This window comes from Leuresthes tenuis, unplaced genomic scaffold, assembly GCF_036924035.1.
Source record: "Leuresthes tenuis unplaced genomic scaffold, fLeuTen1.0.hap1 SCAF_14, whole genome shotgun sequence".
NCBI classification, from domain to species: domain Eukaryota; kingdom Metazoa; phylum Chordata; class Actinopteri; order Atheriniformes; family Atherinopsidae; genus Leuresthes; species Leuresthes tenuis.
The window spans coordinates 14,032,501-14,051,460 of NW_027325368.1; the positions used below are offsets into that span (position 1 = coordinate 14,032,501).

At 42.1% G+C, this 18,960-nt stretch overlaps 1 protein-coding gene across 5 annotated transcripts in view; it reads left to right on the forward strand.

Annotated features, from left to right (window-relative positions):
* Positions 1-18,960, forward strand: part of znf521 (zinc finger protein 521) — an 89,908-nt gene that overhangs the window by 345 nt on the left and 70,603 nt on the right. For 2 of the 5 annotated variants that reach the window (XM_072363287.1, XM_072363289.1), the window contains exons 1-3: positions 1-524; positions 7,371-7,427; positions 13,992-14,192. The exon at positions 1-524 is cut by the window's left edge and continues 163 nt beyond it. In XM_072363287.1, the coding sequence (XP_072219388.1) occupies positions 485-524; positions 7,371-7,427; positions 13,992-14,192 (298 nt within the window). In that variant the 5' untranslated portion in view covers positions 1-484. The remainder of the gene's footprint in view (positions 525-7,370; positions 7,428-13,991; positions 14,193-18,960) is intronic. The other 3 variants (XM_072363288.1, XM_072363290.1, XM_072363291.1) reach the window with 3 other exon arrangements.

Here is an 18,960-nt window from a genome sequence, read left to right on the forward strand (position 1 = left end):
TGAAAAGTGTAATTATCATTTTTTCCTCTTTTTTTGGTTTTGTTGCATTTTTGCACTCTCACAGGAAGCGTTTTGCTGATGTCTTTCTCACGCGGATGCGTTTGAGATGAGAAGCGAAAAGCAAATATTCCGCTTTTATCTCTAAACGAACATCATGCCTACACGCGTGTGTGTTTTCCCGGAGAATGGACGCGCATGACGGGATTACCATATTCTCCCACTTTTCCCGATACGCAGCTCAACTAAACACAGTCGCCTGTACCGATCGGGCTAATTGGATTTTGTAACATCCACCTACTCATCACTAAATATCAGCAAACTCGTGTCCAGATCGCGCGGCTAGGGCTAAGTTGCATCTTTCTGTGATGGTAAAAAGGCAGGCGCGATTTTGGTCAGGGCAATTTAGAGAGACTATACCTTTAGACTATCCCGTCCTGCACGAATTATCAGGCAGAAACTGAGCAACTTCAGCGTTTTCTGTAGGATGTCGCGCCGCAAGCAAGCTAAACCAAGATCACTGAAAGGTAAGTGATAAGCCTGTTTGCTGGCTCTCAAAACATTTGCTTTTAAGGAGATGACAACGAGCATGATGTGAGGGCACATGAAATGTAACTGTCTTCCCTTTTATTTTTACGCATTTCGAAGTGTTCTTCCTGCTTTGTTGCGCATGAAAACGACTGCATTTACGTACTTTGCATCGGGGAAAAGGCTGATCGGCTTCAGTTGTTACTGTGTTGTACTGGTAGTTAAAGTACAAGGGCAAGGCATGGACAATGAGGAGAGCAACAGCGCAGCGCGACGCTGGCGAACATCTGGATGTGTTAAAAGACGCTCCTGGTCGGAACTTGAGCCGTCTGATGGAATGGGGCGCGGAGTCACGTGACCCTCAGTCTGAGAAACTAAGGTGGAAACATTTTATATACTGGGGAAAGGGGGGCTGTGGTGTATGTGTCCATGCGTATGCAAAACGACAAATTAGAGATGGGATCAATTTTAGATAAGCTACAGAAAAGTTGTGAACATCTGGATGTTTCAGCGACTTTACGCAAAACTTGTAAACAACTAAATGTTAAGACGTTTTTCTGAACATTATCAAAAGTCTTTACACCCTATTCCATTTTGCATGCAAAGGACACTTGTTATATGTGTATATATGTTTTATTTTTTGTTACTCTCCTTCTCTTTTTTAAACAGTTACATTGGTGGTAATTTGATCCAACGTTTGTCACTGAATGTCTATGTGTGAGAGTGTGAGAAAGGGGGAGGGAGAGTGAAATAGAGACAGAAAGAGAGAGCAACACACACACATATTCACTCATTACTTTTCTGAGTAGCATTTTAGTGGGAGAGCTGCTGGGTTTTGGAGGTTGAGCTCCAGTTCATCTGGCAGGCATTGTATTTTGCTCAGCAAATAATTGTCCACAATTTCACATTCCCAGCTTGTGGTCTGTGGACCCCTTTTACTCTCCCCTTTCGTTCTCGGAAGTCTTCATCTCAAAGGAAGATTACATGGTCTGCGGTAGTATATTCATGCAGCCACCATTTTAAATCAATACCCAGGAGAGGGTGGAAATGTGAGTGCCTGCACATCTTAAGATTGTCACATTCTGTTTCCAGACCTGCACAGCTCTATTCACAGTAAACAGCTCTATACATAGATTTCCTATTTTTTTTTCAGACCAGATTGGCTTTGACTGCTCTTTTGTTAGCTGGTGTGACACTTGCTCTTCTCAAAAGACATATCACTTAAATATAATAGTCTCCTGCCAGCATACCTACATCCTACAAGTCTGTCTGCGTGTGTGTGTGTGTGTGTGTGTGTGTGTGTGTGTGTGCAGTCAGACGAGCATCTGTTAAGATTTGTGTACATCTACATGTGCAACAGAGAGAGATGCAGTGGGAGTAAATCAGCATGCAAATGAAGTCAGAGTGATGACATTGTTGGTTATGTTATTGTCACCAAAATTTAAATTGGCAAAATGAGGCACACAAAACATTTTGACTTTTATGTCTTCATTCCGACAGTTTGAGCAGAGCAGAAATGCAGATACGTCAGAGATATTTCTCTGTTTTGGATCAGACCCAAGCAAGGCCAGGCAGATGTTATTTATTGTTCTTTGTCTGTCTCTTTCCTCTGGGAACAGAGATGCACTCATACAGATGTCCATGATAACTTTACTTGTCTTTTTTTTTTTTTTTTTTAATACTTGCTTGACACAGCGCTCTTTCTCACTGTTAACAGTGGACAGGGATGGACATTTTATGCGTAGGCCTTTTTCATGCTTTTGAAAACTAAATCTAATTTAGTATCTCTATATTTCTGCGTTGTATATTTTGTTGTCAGTATATTTGGTTTTCATGTGTAGACGTGTATGAGCTTGTGTCTGCGTGGTTTGGGGGTTTCAGAGTTCAGGTTTCGCTTTTATAGGATGTTGTCTTGAGGCAGTGGTCAATGTGGACAGTCCATTTATTGCCCAGAAAGAACACTTTGTTCTACAGCGGAGAGAATAAACAGAAGTGCTAATGGAACATGCAGGGAAGGTAAAATGGACATCATGTGCAGCATTTGAGGGTCTTGTATGGATAGTGTGGACGCGTTGTGCATTTAGACGAGATGAGAAAATAATGCTGTGGCAGTTGGCACCTCTTTTTCCCTTGTGTAACCCCAACACACACCCACTTTCTCAGTATTGGCTGCTTTAGGGAGTCAGAGGTTATGTTTTTGGTCCCATCGAGGAAAAGGGCAACATTACAAGTCCCGTTTCAATTAAGTCAGAGAGACAGATCCGGCTACGTTATTGCTTGGGGGAATAAATGGCACAGGACGAGACCATACATCATTCGCTTATATGCAAACACTTCACCCGAGCCACTGACATTTACTCAATCCTGAGCCTTCGACATTTCTCAACTGTAGGCACATTGTAATTTTGTTTTGATGCGCGGTGGCTTTGGGTCAGCACACCGCCTCACTCAGTGGTGAGCAGCGAGGAAGAAGGATCTCACATCAGATCCTGCATTATGACTGCCACGTTGCCTGTCCTTTTAGTTTTTACTGAACAATGTGAGACCGAGTTGATATTTTGGAGTACAAATGACACTCAAGTCCCTGCACTGATGTGTTAATTGGCTGAGGAGGAAGTTCAGGTCTGTCGTTTGCATATATAAATTTATTTTCTGCACCATTTACTAATAAGTATAGCTACTGTCCTGAAATCAGGGCAGTGTCATGTATACTTTTAATATTTAATGCTTGTGAGGAGCAGAAATTTGTCGCCACATGAGTGAACTCCGGAGTGTTTTGCTGAGTTATTCACCCCTTTGAATCGATGCCACACAACATGTTTATTTTGAATTGTCTGTTTTGCCTTAAAAAGTAAAGATAAGAATATATCAGGCTTGGAATTTATATTCCTCTTCATGTCAGTGAACTTTGAACAAATTTGCCATTTAAATTGAACTTCGAAGTAAAAAAATTCTTTAGAAAGATAAGTATAAAGTATTCTCTTAATTCAAATTTCTCAGAATTTGAAGCTTTGATTTTTGCTGAAAAGAAAAACAATAATGTCCAAGATGTATAGCCACTCCCCTTTTATGTGCTTATAAGCAAAGGCCCTTGTACCAAAGTGTAATAACATCTTTAAACTTGACTGTTTCGGTCTGAAAATAATCATAGAATCATTCCCCTCTTTAATCCAAAAAATAAGCTGCATTTTATATGCATAACGTTAAATGTTGCAAACGTCTCCTCACAATTAAGATGCAGAAACTTGCACTATTTTTGACACTGTTTTTATTCCACAACTGAAATGCCTATTAGCAGTTATGTTATCTTTAGCTTAAAGGAAGCTGCACTATCTTCCAGTCTGTTCACAATTAATGATCTGTGGCATAACACCCATTAACACTTTTCTAATGTGACACAAAAATATGGTTAAGAATTATCATTAAGGAAATTATGATGAAGTCATGGAAAAATCCCATTAGCACGGCTGTCAGTGCTCTTGACATGCGGCTCAGTCTGTTGGACTGGGTGTCGCGGGAGCTGGCCGATATCTCTCCTTACTCCATGGCATGTGTCTCTCTTGTTGTCATGGACTGTCTGCCACATGGAGACGGACTTCTGATCCAGAGACAATGACTGATTTTCACCACTGCTGTAACTGAATTGATGCATCGCTGGTCCTCTTTGCATCTCTGTTGTTTGCCTGTATGAATAACATTAATATTTTCCGGAAGCTGAATTTGCAAAAAGTGCGTAATGAGATTGTTGATTCATGACAGTTTTAAATTGGCACAAGCGGAGGTAATACTTTCAGATGTATTTTCCTTAAACAACACTGGCAACATATGAGGGATTACAAATATTAAGCAACGTGATTAACATACTCCCCTTTTGCAAATTATTTATGATACCAATCACCAGTTCAAATAATGCTCATTAAGAAAGTTATTCATGTGCAGTGTGTGTCCTCCTCCCACCCTTCCCAGCCCTAATTGAGGAGGGCTGACCTCTTGACCTGAGCTAAATTGAGTTGTAGTCCCTGTGGCGAGCGTCTCCTTCCCGGTCAGTCAGGGCGGATTACACAGCCATTGTGTTCGGCACTGTATCGTCCAGGCTGGCTGTAACCAAGCAGATGAGTCACGCATATCCAGGAACACACTCAGGGCTTTTATACGTATGAAAGATACCCATACACACAAGCACACACAAAATATGTGCAGATCTCATGTCAAAAACATGTACAGTATTATTCACACATCTTTACGTGTGCATACACATTCTACGCTATCCTCCTACACGGCAAGATTTTTTTACTGAATAGGAAAATGTTCAAGCTGCTGTGAGTTTGTAATCTTTTGCCTATTTGTGTCTTTTTCTTTTTGCAACTATCTCACAGTTTGTGTGTGGCTCAGTCTGTATTTTGAATGTGGTTTTGTTCTTTTTCTTTCTTTCTTTCTTTCTTTCTTTCTTTCTTTCATATTTTTTTTTTTTGGCTTCATGTTTTTGTCCACTATCTACAAAATTTTAATTCGTTTCTGAAAAGTTAACATCGTGTCTTGGGAGTTGTTACTCTTAATACAACGACAGTTACTCAGCATTCGTTTTTGTGTGCGGCCAATGTGGTAATTAGTGGCCTTTAATGCTGTGCTACTTGTTGTGGGATTACGTTTTTTATCCTGCTTTGCATTTTGAAAATCAAAGGAGCCGTGCTGAAACGGTCCCATGTGTGTTCGGTATTGTATCAACAAAACCTAGCTGCATGATTACAGTTTGTCACCACCTGAGTGATACACTGTACCTTGTCAAACATTAATTAAATGATAGCAGTGATGCATTTACAAGAGCATAGACTGAGTTGTATTCAGCTGAAGTTATTATGAGGTGATCCTAAGCATTAGAATATATTAATTAAAACAGTTCAGTTAGTTATATTTGTTCTGTTGTGAACGTTGATCAAATGTCCACTTAGTATAAAACGTCAATGGAGTTTGCCTTTACTTGATAGCGTACTCTCCGTCATTGCTCCTACCTAGCTTTTAATTATCAAGCAGACAGGTGAAAATGAGAAAAGAATCTGCAGTGATGGAAGTTATTCACTTTAAATGACAAAACTTTTAATAAGTTCACCATGGTGACAAATCATCACAAACTGCTGTAATGTTTAAGTTCTTATGGCATTGCAAAATAGAATTTTCTGCCTGAACTCCCTCATTTCACCAACAGTGACGTTAATCAAAACAAAAACTCAAGCTCCCACCACCAATCTCTGATAGAACCATGGGGGATTTATTAGGACCCCCTATCTCTTGCCCATTTAAATGATCATAGATGCAAAGTGCTCAACAGTGCTAGAGAAACTCATTAAACTCTCAGGGCGTCAGTCACCAAGGCCTCCTTTAACAGGACAAGTTTTCTCTGTTGGCTGATATAGTCTTTTGCAGCTTTGAGAGATATGCTACCTCCATGCTGTCCAACTATGTCTATTCCATCACTTTTAATTGCTTGAGCAGATTAATTGCCAGACCTATGACCATTTGTTTTGCATACTTTACATCCACATCAGTTAGGATTGTTACTCAGGGAAATATTCCCAATCAAGGACATTCTTATGAGTGTTTAAATTATTAGTGGCATGCCTTTATGAGTTTATTTTTGAAAAGTTATGGTTGAAAAGTACAAGTTTTGGTTGGACACAGCCTTACAGCGGGAACATAGCCGTCTTCATATGAAACAGCTCGACACTTTCCTCTTCATTTTTTACCGAGGTTTGTCACCCCGCTTGACACTGACTTGTGCTCCCCCGAGGAAAAAAGACTTCTGCCACCATAGGATCCCGCCTTAATTATGCAAAGTACAGGATATTTTGTGCGATTTTAAAAGTGCGCCAATTTCTGCTTTGGCAGTCACTGCCATACTCCCCTACTGGGAGGTCCTGTCAGACTCCCCCTTCTTCTTTGCCCAGGAAAATGAAAGGCTAGAAAGAAAAGACATAATGGAGAATGCATTTCAACTGCAGGGGTGGAACGCAGAGGCGTATGAAGTCCTCAGTGAGACCCTCATTTTACATGGAACAGGTGGGAGACTCTTTTGTTCTCTTCCCGCTGTTAAAATCCATTTCATTTCTTGTACTTGACATGCCACAAGGAAGTCTCACTGATTCCAAAAAAGCTCCCATGTAAAAGGTTCCCACCTTTTACTAAACACAAGTCAGGTTTTTCAAGGCTGGTGCTGTTGTCAAAAAGTCAAAAGTGGTTTAGTTGCCATGCACCTAATGAGCAGATCTGAGTGCCGATCAAGCCGTCACTATGTTGTCAGCCACACTGTTAGAGAGCAACAGCACTTTGCAGCTGTTTTGGCTGCTATAAAATGCACTGTTAATACAGACTGTATATTTTACCATGTGTTTGGCATGAAAGATTTGATATTTATTCATGCTTGAATCTACAAATCTACTTTTTGATACCCATCTAATTAAGCTAACTAGCGTGCTGTACAACCCTCTCACTGATATAGTCATCAAGGTGTTTACTTTTTTTTTTTTTTTCTTTTTAACTTGGTCACTGTTGATGTTGGGAAGATGTTCCAGGGGAGATGTTCATAATTCATTACGTCATTACCCAGTCCAATATGTTATTTACGTGGGTGGCTGTTTGCCTTGTTGCCAAACCTCATACATATGAAAGGCCTGTGCGGATTCCCAAACCACAGGTTGAGCTGTCGAAAGTAGCTCAAATCTCTTGGAGTTTCCATATAGAAAATCTCAATAGTAAATAATAAAAAAGAAGGAAAACTCAATGTGTCTCACTTGTTTTTCACTGTTAACTGTTTCTTCCCTTCTGTTTCTCCCCTTCTCTTTTTCTGGCAGTAGAAGACAATGTGACAGAGGACCAGCACAGTCCTGGGCAGACTGCCATTCCAAGCGGTAATGCTCCATTTCATATTTCATCATTTTCGGCTGGAAAGTGGATCATGTGTCTGTGTGTGTGTGTGTGTGTGCGTGTGTCTGTAAAACCTTTGTTGAGTCCAGAGTGATAAAAAAGTATGTGTTTCCTGCTTTTGAGGTATTCATACTGTAAACTTCTTGGTTGCATGTGTTTTCGTAAGAGAAGGGCAGTGCGACGTACCTTTGTCTGTGTTTGTATGTTGGCTGTGAATGCTTGCAGGTGTGCTTATAGCATGTCCTTGTGTCTCTGTGTGTTCTTGCTGTTTCGATTCTTTTTTTTCCTTTTTTTTTTTGGCACTCTTTGTTTCCCAACCGTCTGTATGATGTAGAATAGAGCTATGCAGATGAATGTGTGCTGTCTCCACGCGTGCCATTCACAGTGGCCCTCCAGGAACAGAGCGGTAATTCAGGTCAGGCTAGCAGAAAGCCCCCTATGAATGAAGCCTGCTCCTGATCCACCACACTGTATATTTTCATTTCATTTGTCTCTGGTAAAGGTTAAGTCTCAGGTGTGGTTATTTTAAACCCGATATGGATGGTTTTGCCCAGCAGGCTGGGGACCCTGGGTACACCTCGGCTGCCACATTAGTCCAGCATTTACCCATAGCTTTGTTAGTGCTCCTGCAAAACGCAGGCGCTGCATGAACCACTGCAACAGTGCCCAACTTTTCTCGGCTGCTTATGTTGGCATTCCATGAAAAACTACACCATCATATCAAGGAGGTATTAAAGGTAGACTTGAAGCTTTGAATTGTGCCATATTTAGACGGAGGCAGGGCAATGCGTCTGATATGTTGCTGCCTTGAAAGTGCAGGTTCTGACTGTTTTTTCTAAAAAATCCTGACAAAAGCTGAGCAAAACATATCTGCAGTTATGATTATGTATAGTGATGGTATCAGTAGGTGTTTCTGTGAAAGGAAAAGTGTCCTCTTTGCCCCTTTAACTCTCAGCTCAAGGGATGAAGGACTCGGCATCAGAGACTGACTTGCCTCGGAGACCTCCTGTCATCCAGAGCCAAAGCAGAGCTAATGAGTGTGCCTGAATACAACGACCCCCTCAGACACACGAATCTCCCCTCTCCCCGTCCCTTTACCGCCTCTATCTCCAGAGTGAGGAGAGACAGCCACCACATGATCGATGTCTGCCTGTGGAGAAATCAGGAGGGCGCACAAATTAATTTCTCACTTTCCTCATTTGACTTCGTCTGACTGATTTATTTTTTAACCCCCTCTCAGGATGCAGCTTGATGAATGGTCAATGAGAAAAGAGTTGCTTGTAACGGGAAACTTTTGAGACGCTGTCCAATTTCTATCAAGTCTATTTGTCGCCTGGAACTTATAGAATGTTTTGACTTACTTAATCTCAATAGTAGTAGTTCTAATTTATGGATAAACCAATGTCCACATAAAGTCAAATTGCAAATCAGTGGTAAAGGGGCCAGCAATAGGTGTGTGGCTTCTGACAAGTCATGGACTTAATCAGACGGGCTGTCAAGATCTGCCTTATAAGTAGTAGGACACTTCAGTGACTCTGCAAGTGTGCTGCAAGCTCTGCATCCTGTTTCCCATTCATGCTTGATATGTGGCTGAAGCAAAGGAGAAATGCTAACAAAAGAGGCCCTCTAACAGATAGATAGTATTATACAGTATAGTATAGAGGGCAGGAACAGTGTGATATCTGAGATTTAATGAGGCAGTGTTCATTTTTACCCAGAGAGTCTGGAGCAGGCTTAAGATCTGCAGCTTGAGTTTACCACTGTGCAGACTGTGTGTAATTATAACCATATGCTTGGTGCTTTTTTTTTGTTGATTTTTATATAAATATATATATATGTGTGTGTGTGTGTGTATCCCTCTTTTTCTATTTGCTGCTGTCAGATTGAGCCCTGAACCTTTTTTTTTATCTTTTTTTTTTTAGTAGAGCATGTCAGTTCTGTCAAAGTAGAGTGGACTGAAGAAAACAAAAGAGTTGCAGGGATCTGAAGTGTTGGCTTGGTGCTGTAGTGTAGACAGTCCTATCGCAACGTTGTAGTGCGGCGTTTGAGACTCTGGCTCTGGCTGAGGTTGAGGCTGCCCTCAGATCAATGTACTGCAGGTCTCAGTACAGCAGGAAGAGGAAGGGACTTTTTCACTCCACCACTTCAGAAAATCATATTCTCTATTATTCATTTCCTTTGATGTTTCTCTGCACTAATGGCATAGCAAGGCGCTCCGTTCAATATTATCACTCCCAGTGAGGGAGCCAGTAAGACATCGAGAAAGAGCATTTGGTATGCTCAAATGTTGTTTCTCATTCAACTGCTTTCATTTCCATTCTTCTTCATATGCTTATATCTTTTTTTCAGTGCTGAGATTTTAATGGTGGATGATGTTGTCTGTATACCTGTGATTACATGTGCTGCTACCTTCGTGCAGTGCTCTCTGTGTTTGTTCTTCCTCCTCTGGTAATTGTTCGGCACCTGTGCCACTGTTATCTTAACTCAGCATGCGTCATAAAATTTTCATAAACATGCTGCATGTTTTTATTTGTAATAAATAACAAGATTGGTGCATTGCTTGAATCTTGAGCTTGTAATGCGTTCCGAGCTTTTAGAGAAATGGCTTTTGACAAATGCCTCTGCTGATCTGCTTTTACATTTCAGATGCATCAAATTATTAAACTGTAATTAGTCCTTAATACGACTCCGACTGAAGGAGGATAAACTGCTCACACCAACCATGAGAACACAAACTCCCTTCCCTTCATGTAAATTTTTGATGATCGTTAACAATCTAGCAAGTGTCAAGCTCACTGCCTCGTCGTCGGATCATGATGTTCTTTAATGATGGGGGATCAGTAGATGTGACGGCCCCTAAATCCCATTCACACAGAGGAGGATACACTCAGAAGCACATGTGGCATTAGAATGTAGCGTGACCTATATATGTTGTGTGCTCGGTAAAAGTTTTAGATTTTTAAATAATGAGATGCCGGCAAGCGTGTGAAGGTTATTCAATCTTAATGTCCTCCTATTTCTGACAGCCTCCCTCACCCTGATAAAGGAGTGTGCTCACCTTTGATCAGGCCCGCCGACACGTGTCGACAGAAGCCGCTTGCTGGTTGAAATAAATTCTTAATTCGAAACTTGGGGGTGGGTGGTTGCAGGGTGGGTTGCCAGGGAGGGGGCATCATAAGAGCACGATCTCTTGAAATTTGATAGGGGGAAATGAGGAGATGGGTGCGCTGGTAATGATATTTTTGACACCAAGTTCTTTCATTGCACAAAGACAAGCTCCATCAGGGTTTAGACTTATTGAGCTCGACACGCTGTTATCTAAAGGCAAGTAAGAACATAGCCCTCAGTGATTTCATACTTTTTGTGCTCAGTATTTTGTGGCTGGATTTGAATGAATTTAAGTTTAGAACATTGACAAGAATGTGCAAAGTGCACACAACAATTTTCTCTCACGCTTTTCTTGTAGGCACTCAATATTTGATCTAATCGTTTAGCTTAGGGTTACACAGAATATCCCACGAGATTAATGGCAGGCTACTTGTTAAGAGTTAACTTTTTTAAATTAGGATTCTATCGAGTTCAGGCTCAGCAGTTTTGTCTCACTCATTGCTTCATATTATTTTCCTCCATTCCTGTGGGTTTGTACACTTCCACTCTCCCTTTGGTCACTGTCTCTACCTGTCTCAATGTGTGGGCCAGACAGTGGGGGATGAGTGTGGGGCTTCCCTGCCAGGGACCATGGGTCCCTGGTGGGGCTAATGGAGCGGAGAAGAGAATATCAATTAAAAGGTTATAAATATTTAAGAGCAGAAATATTCAATAATATAAGTGTGGGGGGTCCAGGAGACTCTTCAACTCTCAAGATGAAAGTTGTGGCATGATAAATGTCACAAGGCAGCACAAGCGTGCACATGATGGATGGATTTGGACCATGTAAGATATTACATGGCTGTAAAGATGTCAATCACCATTCAGATCCTCACATTTTATTACCCTAGTATTAATGTGTTTTTAGAACCATAAAGATTGGAAATTCGTCTATAGAATTATTTCAATAAGATCTTCATTAGATACTTCCCAACACCCTATACCCACATGAATAATTTCTTGGTCTCAGCTCTTTCTTTAAGCTACGTTTATCAGAATGTGGATCAGTGAGTAATGAGTCCTCTCTCTTGTCATTCTGCTCCAGTGTTGTCACGCCAATTATCAAAACTAACACAGGCGTTAGGCCTAAATAATATTCTTAGTAAGTTGCACATCTTCCACATGTGACTGTCAGCCATTCCAAGCATGCTGGTATTGATCTGCTGTCCAGCCTGTAGAGACTGGTAGAAGAGGATGTCCTGATCTGATGGATTACTGTATGAGGCCCAGAGGCACAGGAACCTCAGTATTGATGTGGCTCTTTAATCCCTGGGTTGGACGTGACCTTGCTGTGTCAACCCCCCACACCACACACACACACGCACACACCCGCAAACACACACATACACTCAACTCCCAGTTTCCAAACCAGACCCCCCCCCCCCCCCCCCCCCCCACCTTCCTTAGAAGTTGCATTTTACACTTCCAGAGCTGCATCATAGCAGCGCCTGGAGGTCACTCACTTCAGCTAAGCACACGACCCAGCTTGGATTCATTGGAAGTCACAGCTGAAACTTGTCACCTAAAACTAGAGGGGGGTAAAAACGAGGGGGTAAAAATCAAACTCATACTCGTACTCGCACTTTCTCACAAGCTCTTAAAGAACATCTGCATTCTGTGCCCAAAAATGTGCCTTTATGTCAGATAAAACATAAAATGCTTCAATATAGCCATCAGTTGTTTTCACTGACAGTACCAAGCTGTGATATTAAAGGAATTAATGATTCATGAAGGCCTCTCAGAAAGAAATCAAAGTCTTAACCTCCTCCACAGGCTCCCTGTTAAAAAAGATAGGAATTGTTCACTTTTCAGTGCATATTGTGAATTCTGTGACCGCATGTGTGGATGAATCATCGCTCTATATTGTATGGCTTTTGGCCTCAGTCAGTAGTGTTTCCCTGAGAGCAAGAAGAGCCTGCATCTATGAGGATTGGGTTGGGAATTTTCATTTTCTTGAAACACCTTCTCTTCTGTTCTGCATGGTCCCACCAGGGACCTCAGTGCTGATATTTTTAGAGGGCATGTTCCGAGAGTCTGAGTCGCCAAGAGGGAAGGACAATGGAGGGTGTGATGTTACATCAATACTTGGCGCGAGTGAGGAAAAGGAAAAATCCTGGGTGGCCTTGATGAGCTCTGGAAAGCCTTTCCTCAAGGAATTTCACAGTTTAAGAGCACCCTACTGAGGAAGGACTTAAAATGGCCGCTACACCCAATATATGAACACCCACACCTGCACACATTGGTGCTACACACTCCTTGCCCTTAGGCGCTGTTAACTGCGTGCTATGAGATTAAGGGAGGAAAAAAAGGCTCTCTCCCTACGTTCCCCTCCAGAGTTTCTTGACAAGCTGAGGAGCACTTCCATCAATGGGGCTTAAAATGGCTGCCAGTGAAGTGTAAAGGCTCTTCTCCCCCACAAAGCATAACTGGGGTGAGATGATTGTTTGATTGTAAGTATGGCTTTTTAATCAGTCCCATTGTTAAGAGTAATGGTCACAGCAGGGGAGAGAGAGGGCTGCAGGCCATGCTGCCTATTTATTCGAAGCTCTCTCAAGCTGCTTTAAAATCTCCGTGCCTCTCAATGAAAATATGTATGGTGTGCTGCAAGTGAACAAGGTTTTATTTGCTATTAGGATATTTTAGAGTCAAGTGAAGAACTTGAGATTGCACCAGTAATTTGAAAGATGGTTCCTCGTCCTGGTTCAGGGTAGTCAGTGGACCACCCCTGGCACTGCTGAGGCACAAAGCCAACAAGAGACAAAACTGCAGATGGATTGAAGAATATTGATGTGCACGACCCGCGGCTGCCTGCGAGCGAAGCTGCATAATTTAAGGAAGTGTGTCGTGACGACAATGTAATAGACAACAATCTCAGCTTTTTGTTTCACTGAGCTGCTCTCCATACATCCACAGTTCTGGCAAGGTCTGTCTCTGTCTCTTTTGATAGATGCTGACTGATGCAATTCAGCACTCGCTGGCAGAATTTCATATTTCTTTGGTCCAGCCAAAACTGCAATCCCGGATTTATTAACTACACATATTCCCATCAGTCTAGTTTCATATACCGAAGTTTTGCTTGGGTGAAGCAGGGCAAACACAACGTAAAATCATTTCTAATAACAAATGTGTGTGTGTTAGATGTGTGTGTGTGTGAACATTGTGCCACCTTCTCTGTCTGTATGTTTCTCACCTCACCTGCCCAACACCTCGGTTATGGCATGAGTGGTTGAGTTACAGAGGTCCAAATTGAACCTGCATTTTTATTACAGCTTTTATTATTGTTTTTATTAAATCCAGAGTCTAGAAATCCATTTTATTGTCACCCAGAGGAAGCTCTACTACCTTGCTGCGTGGGTCACCCCTCTGACTATGTGGTGCTGTCATTTCCTGTGGCTCTACAGATTCAGAGTGCGCCCTCGAGAGGGCGGCGGAGGATGGTGAGACCAGGCGTCTGAGGAAGAGGCTGCTCTCTCCAGAGGAAGGAGAGGAGGGAGAGGAGGAGGACGAGGAGCCTGCGCTGCACAGCTGCGACAGCTGCCGGCAGGTGTTCGAGTCGCTGAGCGATCTCACCGAACACAAGATTAATCAATGCCAGCTGACAGGTAAACAACGTTCAGCCCACCGAGCCTCCCCTCTACTCTGCCACTCAGCTCTTCTCCCACTCCCACTCTTGCTCTATGCCTTCAGCAGAGAATATGCAGCACTATGTGTGTTAGTACACCGCACCAAGGGGAGCACAACACCAGACTACCAGTTTCCTTGGTAGATATCCAACAACTCAGGCCTCACACACATAGAGTGTTATTTATATGTGCTGTTCATCCTTTGACATGATACACAAATAGGTCTCCACGTGTCCTAATAGTATGTGTATTTATAGTATGAGCTCCATGCCCTTGCCTGTTTCAATGTAACATTTTATAAAGCATTACACTAATGCTAACAGTGTCCATTAGTAACACGTGGCTACTTGGTCCAGCAGTAACCAGACCACTAGCTGGAAACAGATCATTGCTCCAGGAAAGTCCCTTAGCTAGTCCCAGTACTAGCATGCCATAGTAGGTATACGTTGTGGGACTTCAAGAGAAGGATGCCATTGGCAGACTGTGTCATTGACCTGTTGATGGATGAATAGGACTATAAATACCCTGACAAGGTGGCAGACAGAACTAATGATGTGAACTGAAGGTTTCCATGTGCTTCTCCTAGACTTGCTGTCCTCCTTTACACGTCCTGATGGGCCCATATTGAGAAATGCCATCTGACACACATTTCCTTGAGCTCTCTACGTTCAGAAGCACAACATAAGCGAAAATATAACATGATGTTTGATACAAAACACAACCTTCTACCGATCTTTCTAAGACAGTTTACGAGATGTTCAAGACACTGCTCGTTTGCTCTCTGTTCTGTTTACGTTCATACAAAATTTGATTTAATATTTTGCAACCCATAATCAGTCAACCACAAATTATAGGTTACATATATCATGGGGTTTTAGAAAGATTTTCCATTAACTGTAAGACAGTCTCAAGTCTTGTGTTTATGTTTGTGCATTTGTGTGTATTCTGCTCAGCTCCCATTGCTGTTAATTCAAGCAGAAATGCACGCATGTTTATTGTATGTGTCTTTGGATGGAATGACTGTGAATTTGCTTGCTTAAATTTTGCAGAAACGTTATTTCACAAAAAACATTTATTAGTTTGAGGAATTTTTTGTTGAATGAGCTTTTTTTCATTTTAACACCATTATTTATCAAACCAGCACGGATGTGCAGACAACCTTTTTGAGAAACTTTGAACACAAACGGCATTGTTTAGTAGTAATGTTGGAAATGTTTAGTATTTGATTTAGAGAACAGTCTTTTATGTGCAGCAACATTCAAATGTTGTCATGGTGGATTCAGTCATATGTTTTTTTTTTAGAAAAATCTTTTATAAATGTCAGCCTTACGGACAAATAGGTCTTAATTGCTCAATGATGAAAAAAAGAAAGAAAGAAAAAAACAGAGCCCCCGTGGAAACTAAACAAAAGAATCTAATTGCCATTAGGGTATTGTGATTGTGGAGAAACACTCTATTAGTATTCAAACACAGTGGGAGAAAAGAAACTTCTAGATGGCATACTAAGTACTTTGAATGTGTGTGTGTTTGTATTTATGTATTCTCAAGAATATGGGAGGAGATTTCCTATGTGGCATTATGTAGACATCCATGACCAATTAATCTGCCTTAGATCAAGTCTCTACTCACAGATGGATGCTTTATTAGAACCATTTCCAATCAACCATCAGCACCTGCTAAACTCTGCATTTTTACAATTTCAGATGTTTTGTTTTTGGTAAACAAATTGCGGAGCTCGACTGGAACAAATCCACATGTGGAGATTTGCTTGCTGACAGAACTCAGCTCTTTTTATTAACAGAACCAGACATGCCCATATACACCTCCCTATCTCACATGTGATTTCTAGAATTAATTAAGCTTCTATGTTATTCTACAGTGAACATATCATAACAGAAGTGAGACAAAACAAGCTAGATAAAGTCTAAACGTATTCAAACTGGATGTCGACCACGCCCGATGGACGGAGAGGAAGAGTAAGATGTTACATGTCACCTCGATCAATGGCGGCCATTGTCTCCCCCCGTCTGGCAGAGGTATAACACCTTTCCATGCACTTAAGCTGTGACCACTGCAGTGCGCTAAGGGAGCGCATGGGTATAGATTGCCTTGTGTCCCTGATGCGATCGGTGCTATTGATCGCGCTAATGCTGGACTGCGGAGGAAGGCGAAAGCCTGAGAAAGGGAGCAAGGGAGAATGAGGGAGATGGGGAGAGGGAAACAGAGAGAGAGTGCTGCAGGAATGCATCCCCAGGGAGCCTGTCTTGGGTTGGGGCAGGGCTTCAGGAATGCTCCCCTAGAGATCCCAATGAAGGCTAGGGCAGGGCTGGAAGAATGCTTCTCTAGAGAGTTGAGAGTGGAGGCTGGCTGGGGCAGGGCTAGAAGAATGTTCCCCCAGAGCACCCCTGTTACTCTGGGGTGGGGAGAGACCCCCCCTCCACCACCACCACCACCACCGGCTCCAGGATGGCTGCGGATCAGGTTTCCGTGTGGGGATCAGCATCCTGCCGACAGGGCTTTTGGCTGCCCTGGGGAGAAGACAGGAGGCTGAAGGCATAGCTATTCCAAAGGCCTTTCCAAAAACATTTCACAAGTGCTTTGTTTCTATCTCACTGTCTCACTGAATTGTCTGTACTCAAATGTATTGTTACTGATCCTTCATGAAAAAAGAGGAATAGTGTCTATAGTTTGACTTCTGCTCTCAGTTGGCACAGCACGTGTTCATATTCCAGATATAAGATTGCAATGGTAGACAAGGAAAGGTACCTTTCAGACCCACTCACCAAAGAAATACTGTGCTCCCTGTCTCATTTCCACATGTGTTTACTAGCAAGCCCACACTGTAAATAAAAATAACACCTCTTGCTCAGAGTTTAATTCAAAAGATTGTGTTTTCGCACAGCCTTTTCACTGTCAATTCTTCAATTTTGTCTCTCTGAAAGTATTTGAGTAGTCTAGTGCACACATGGGCTATCAGCCTGGTGGCTATTCTTTCATTATGGGTCCAGCTCCCATGAGCAACACCTTTTCTTGTGTCCTTCACTAGAGGAGGGGCATAGCTGTTCCCCCCAGAGAGATTTGTGCCCTGCTATTTTAACCCTCTGTGAGATGACCTTTTTAATAAGTGTCTTTCTCTGTTTTCCTGCCGGCCACTGTGCGAGCAAACAGAGCATGTCTTCTGCTTCCCTCAGATAAAGGAATCAATCAGAGAGGTTGCAACAGAGAAAGAGAGACAGATAACTGGGCCATATATGGATTTATATTATGTAGATTTCCCCTTTCTGCATCCCTGTAGGCACTGCAAAATGCACTCAACTTCAATAAAATACGATTCAGATTTATGAGAAAAATACAAATGAAACGCTAATACTCAGTGAGAAACAATAATATCCCATCACAATGCAGAGGATGCAAATGTGATTGAAATGGTTTAGACAAATATGAAGTCTGTTTGCAAAGGGAAAGCAGACAAATTTTTTAAACCGACTGATACATTTTTCTTTTTTTATCCCTCTATTCCCAGCCAAGACACGTTTGTTTGAAGTGTTTGAATTTGTTTACATCAATTCTTTGGGTCAGCAGCATGGAAAGATTCAGTAATAGCCTCAACTATGAACAAGCTCCTGGCAGTCCGTGTTTTATACTAACTGTTTCCAACGGGCTGCCATTGGTTGTGCTTCTTCTTCTTTTTTTTTTAAATCTCAACTAACTTTGCGTATTGATCCAACAGCTGCTTTGTGGCCGCCAAGAAGAATGTACCAAAGTGCATAGACTTTATTTCCTTCAAAAGAGCTCACATAAGTGGAAAGCGACATAAGCAAGACCTGATTAGCCGAACTTTGAGCCACTGCTGTTCATCAGAAATGCTGCTGTGTTTTTTGCCGGGGTGTCTTGCGACATCCTGGTACAAAGAGCAGCACACTGATTACAAGGCTTTGAAAGAAGGAGAGGCGGTCAGGAGAGACTAGCTACTTCTGGCACAACACAGCCACTGAAAAGAGACCTCATGCTAGAGTGAGCTCTCACAATTGGGCTTGAGTCTTTACTGTGTATTTGTGTGGTGTGTGTGTGTGTGTGTGTGTTTGAGGTGGTGGTGTTGAGGGGGGCTGTTTTACGGGAGAAAGAAAAATAGATATGCAGAAGAAGAGAGGTAAAGATGGAAAAGGAGACAAAGGTAGTATTAAAGTAGGTGTTTGACTGTGTGGCATAGCCTCCCAGTGCACTTCCTCTTTGTGCAACAGCGCCGGTTACGTTAGCAGGAGTGTCATTAGGAATTCAAAGCATATGCCCTCATGAGGACGTCCTCTTTCTCTTTCCCCTTGTGCATCACACCGCACACATTATGCACTGTATAAAGTATTTATTGGTCTTGTCAGACGAGGGTTGCATTTTCTGCAGAGCAACAATCAAAAATAAGAATACAGTAGTCTTTCCTTGTGTTTGTGTGTTAAAGGCATAAATGACATTAACCAGTGCTGCAGAACTTCCTCACATTCACATCCCCCTCTATAAAACACATTCTGTTGCTCACGTGTTTACTTGTTTATTCAGCCATCCGCTTAGGCCTGCAAACGTACGCATGCACACATGTTTTAACGTACCCATGCACACACGCTCCCTCGCAGCACCTGCGTGCTTGCAGTTTGCATTTTAGACGACACATAATTTATTGCCCAAGAGGCTCAACACATGCTGGGACTTCATCCAGTTGACCTCTTTCCTAAGTAGGTAGCCACAATAGCAGGGA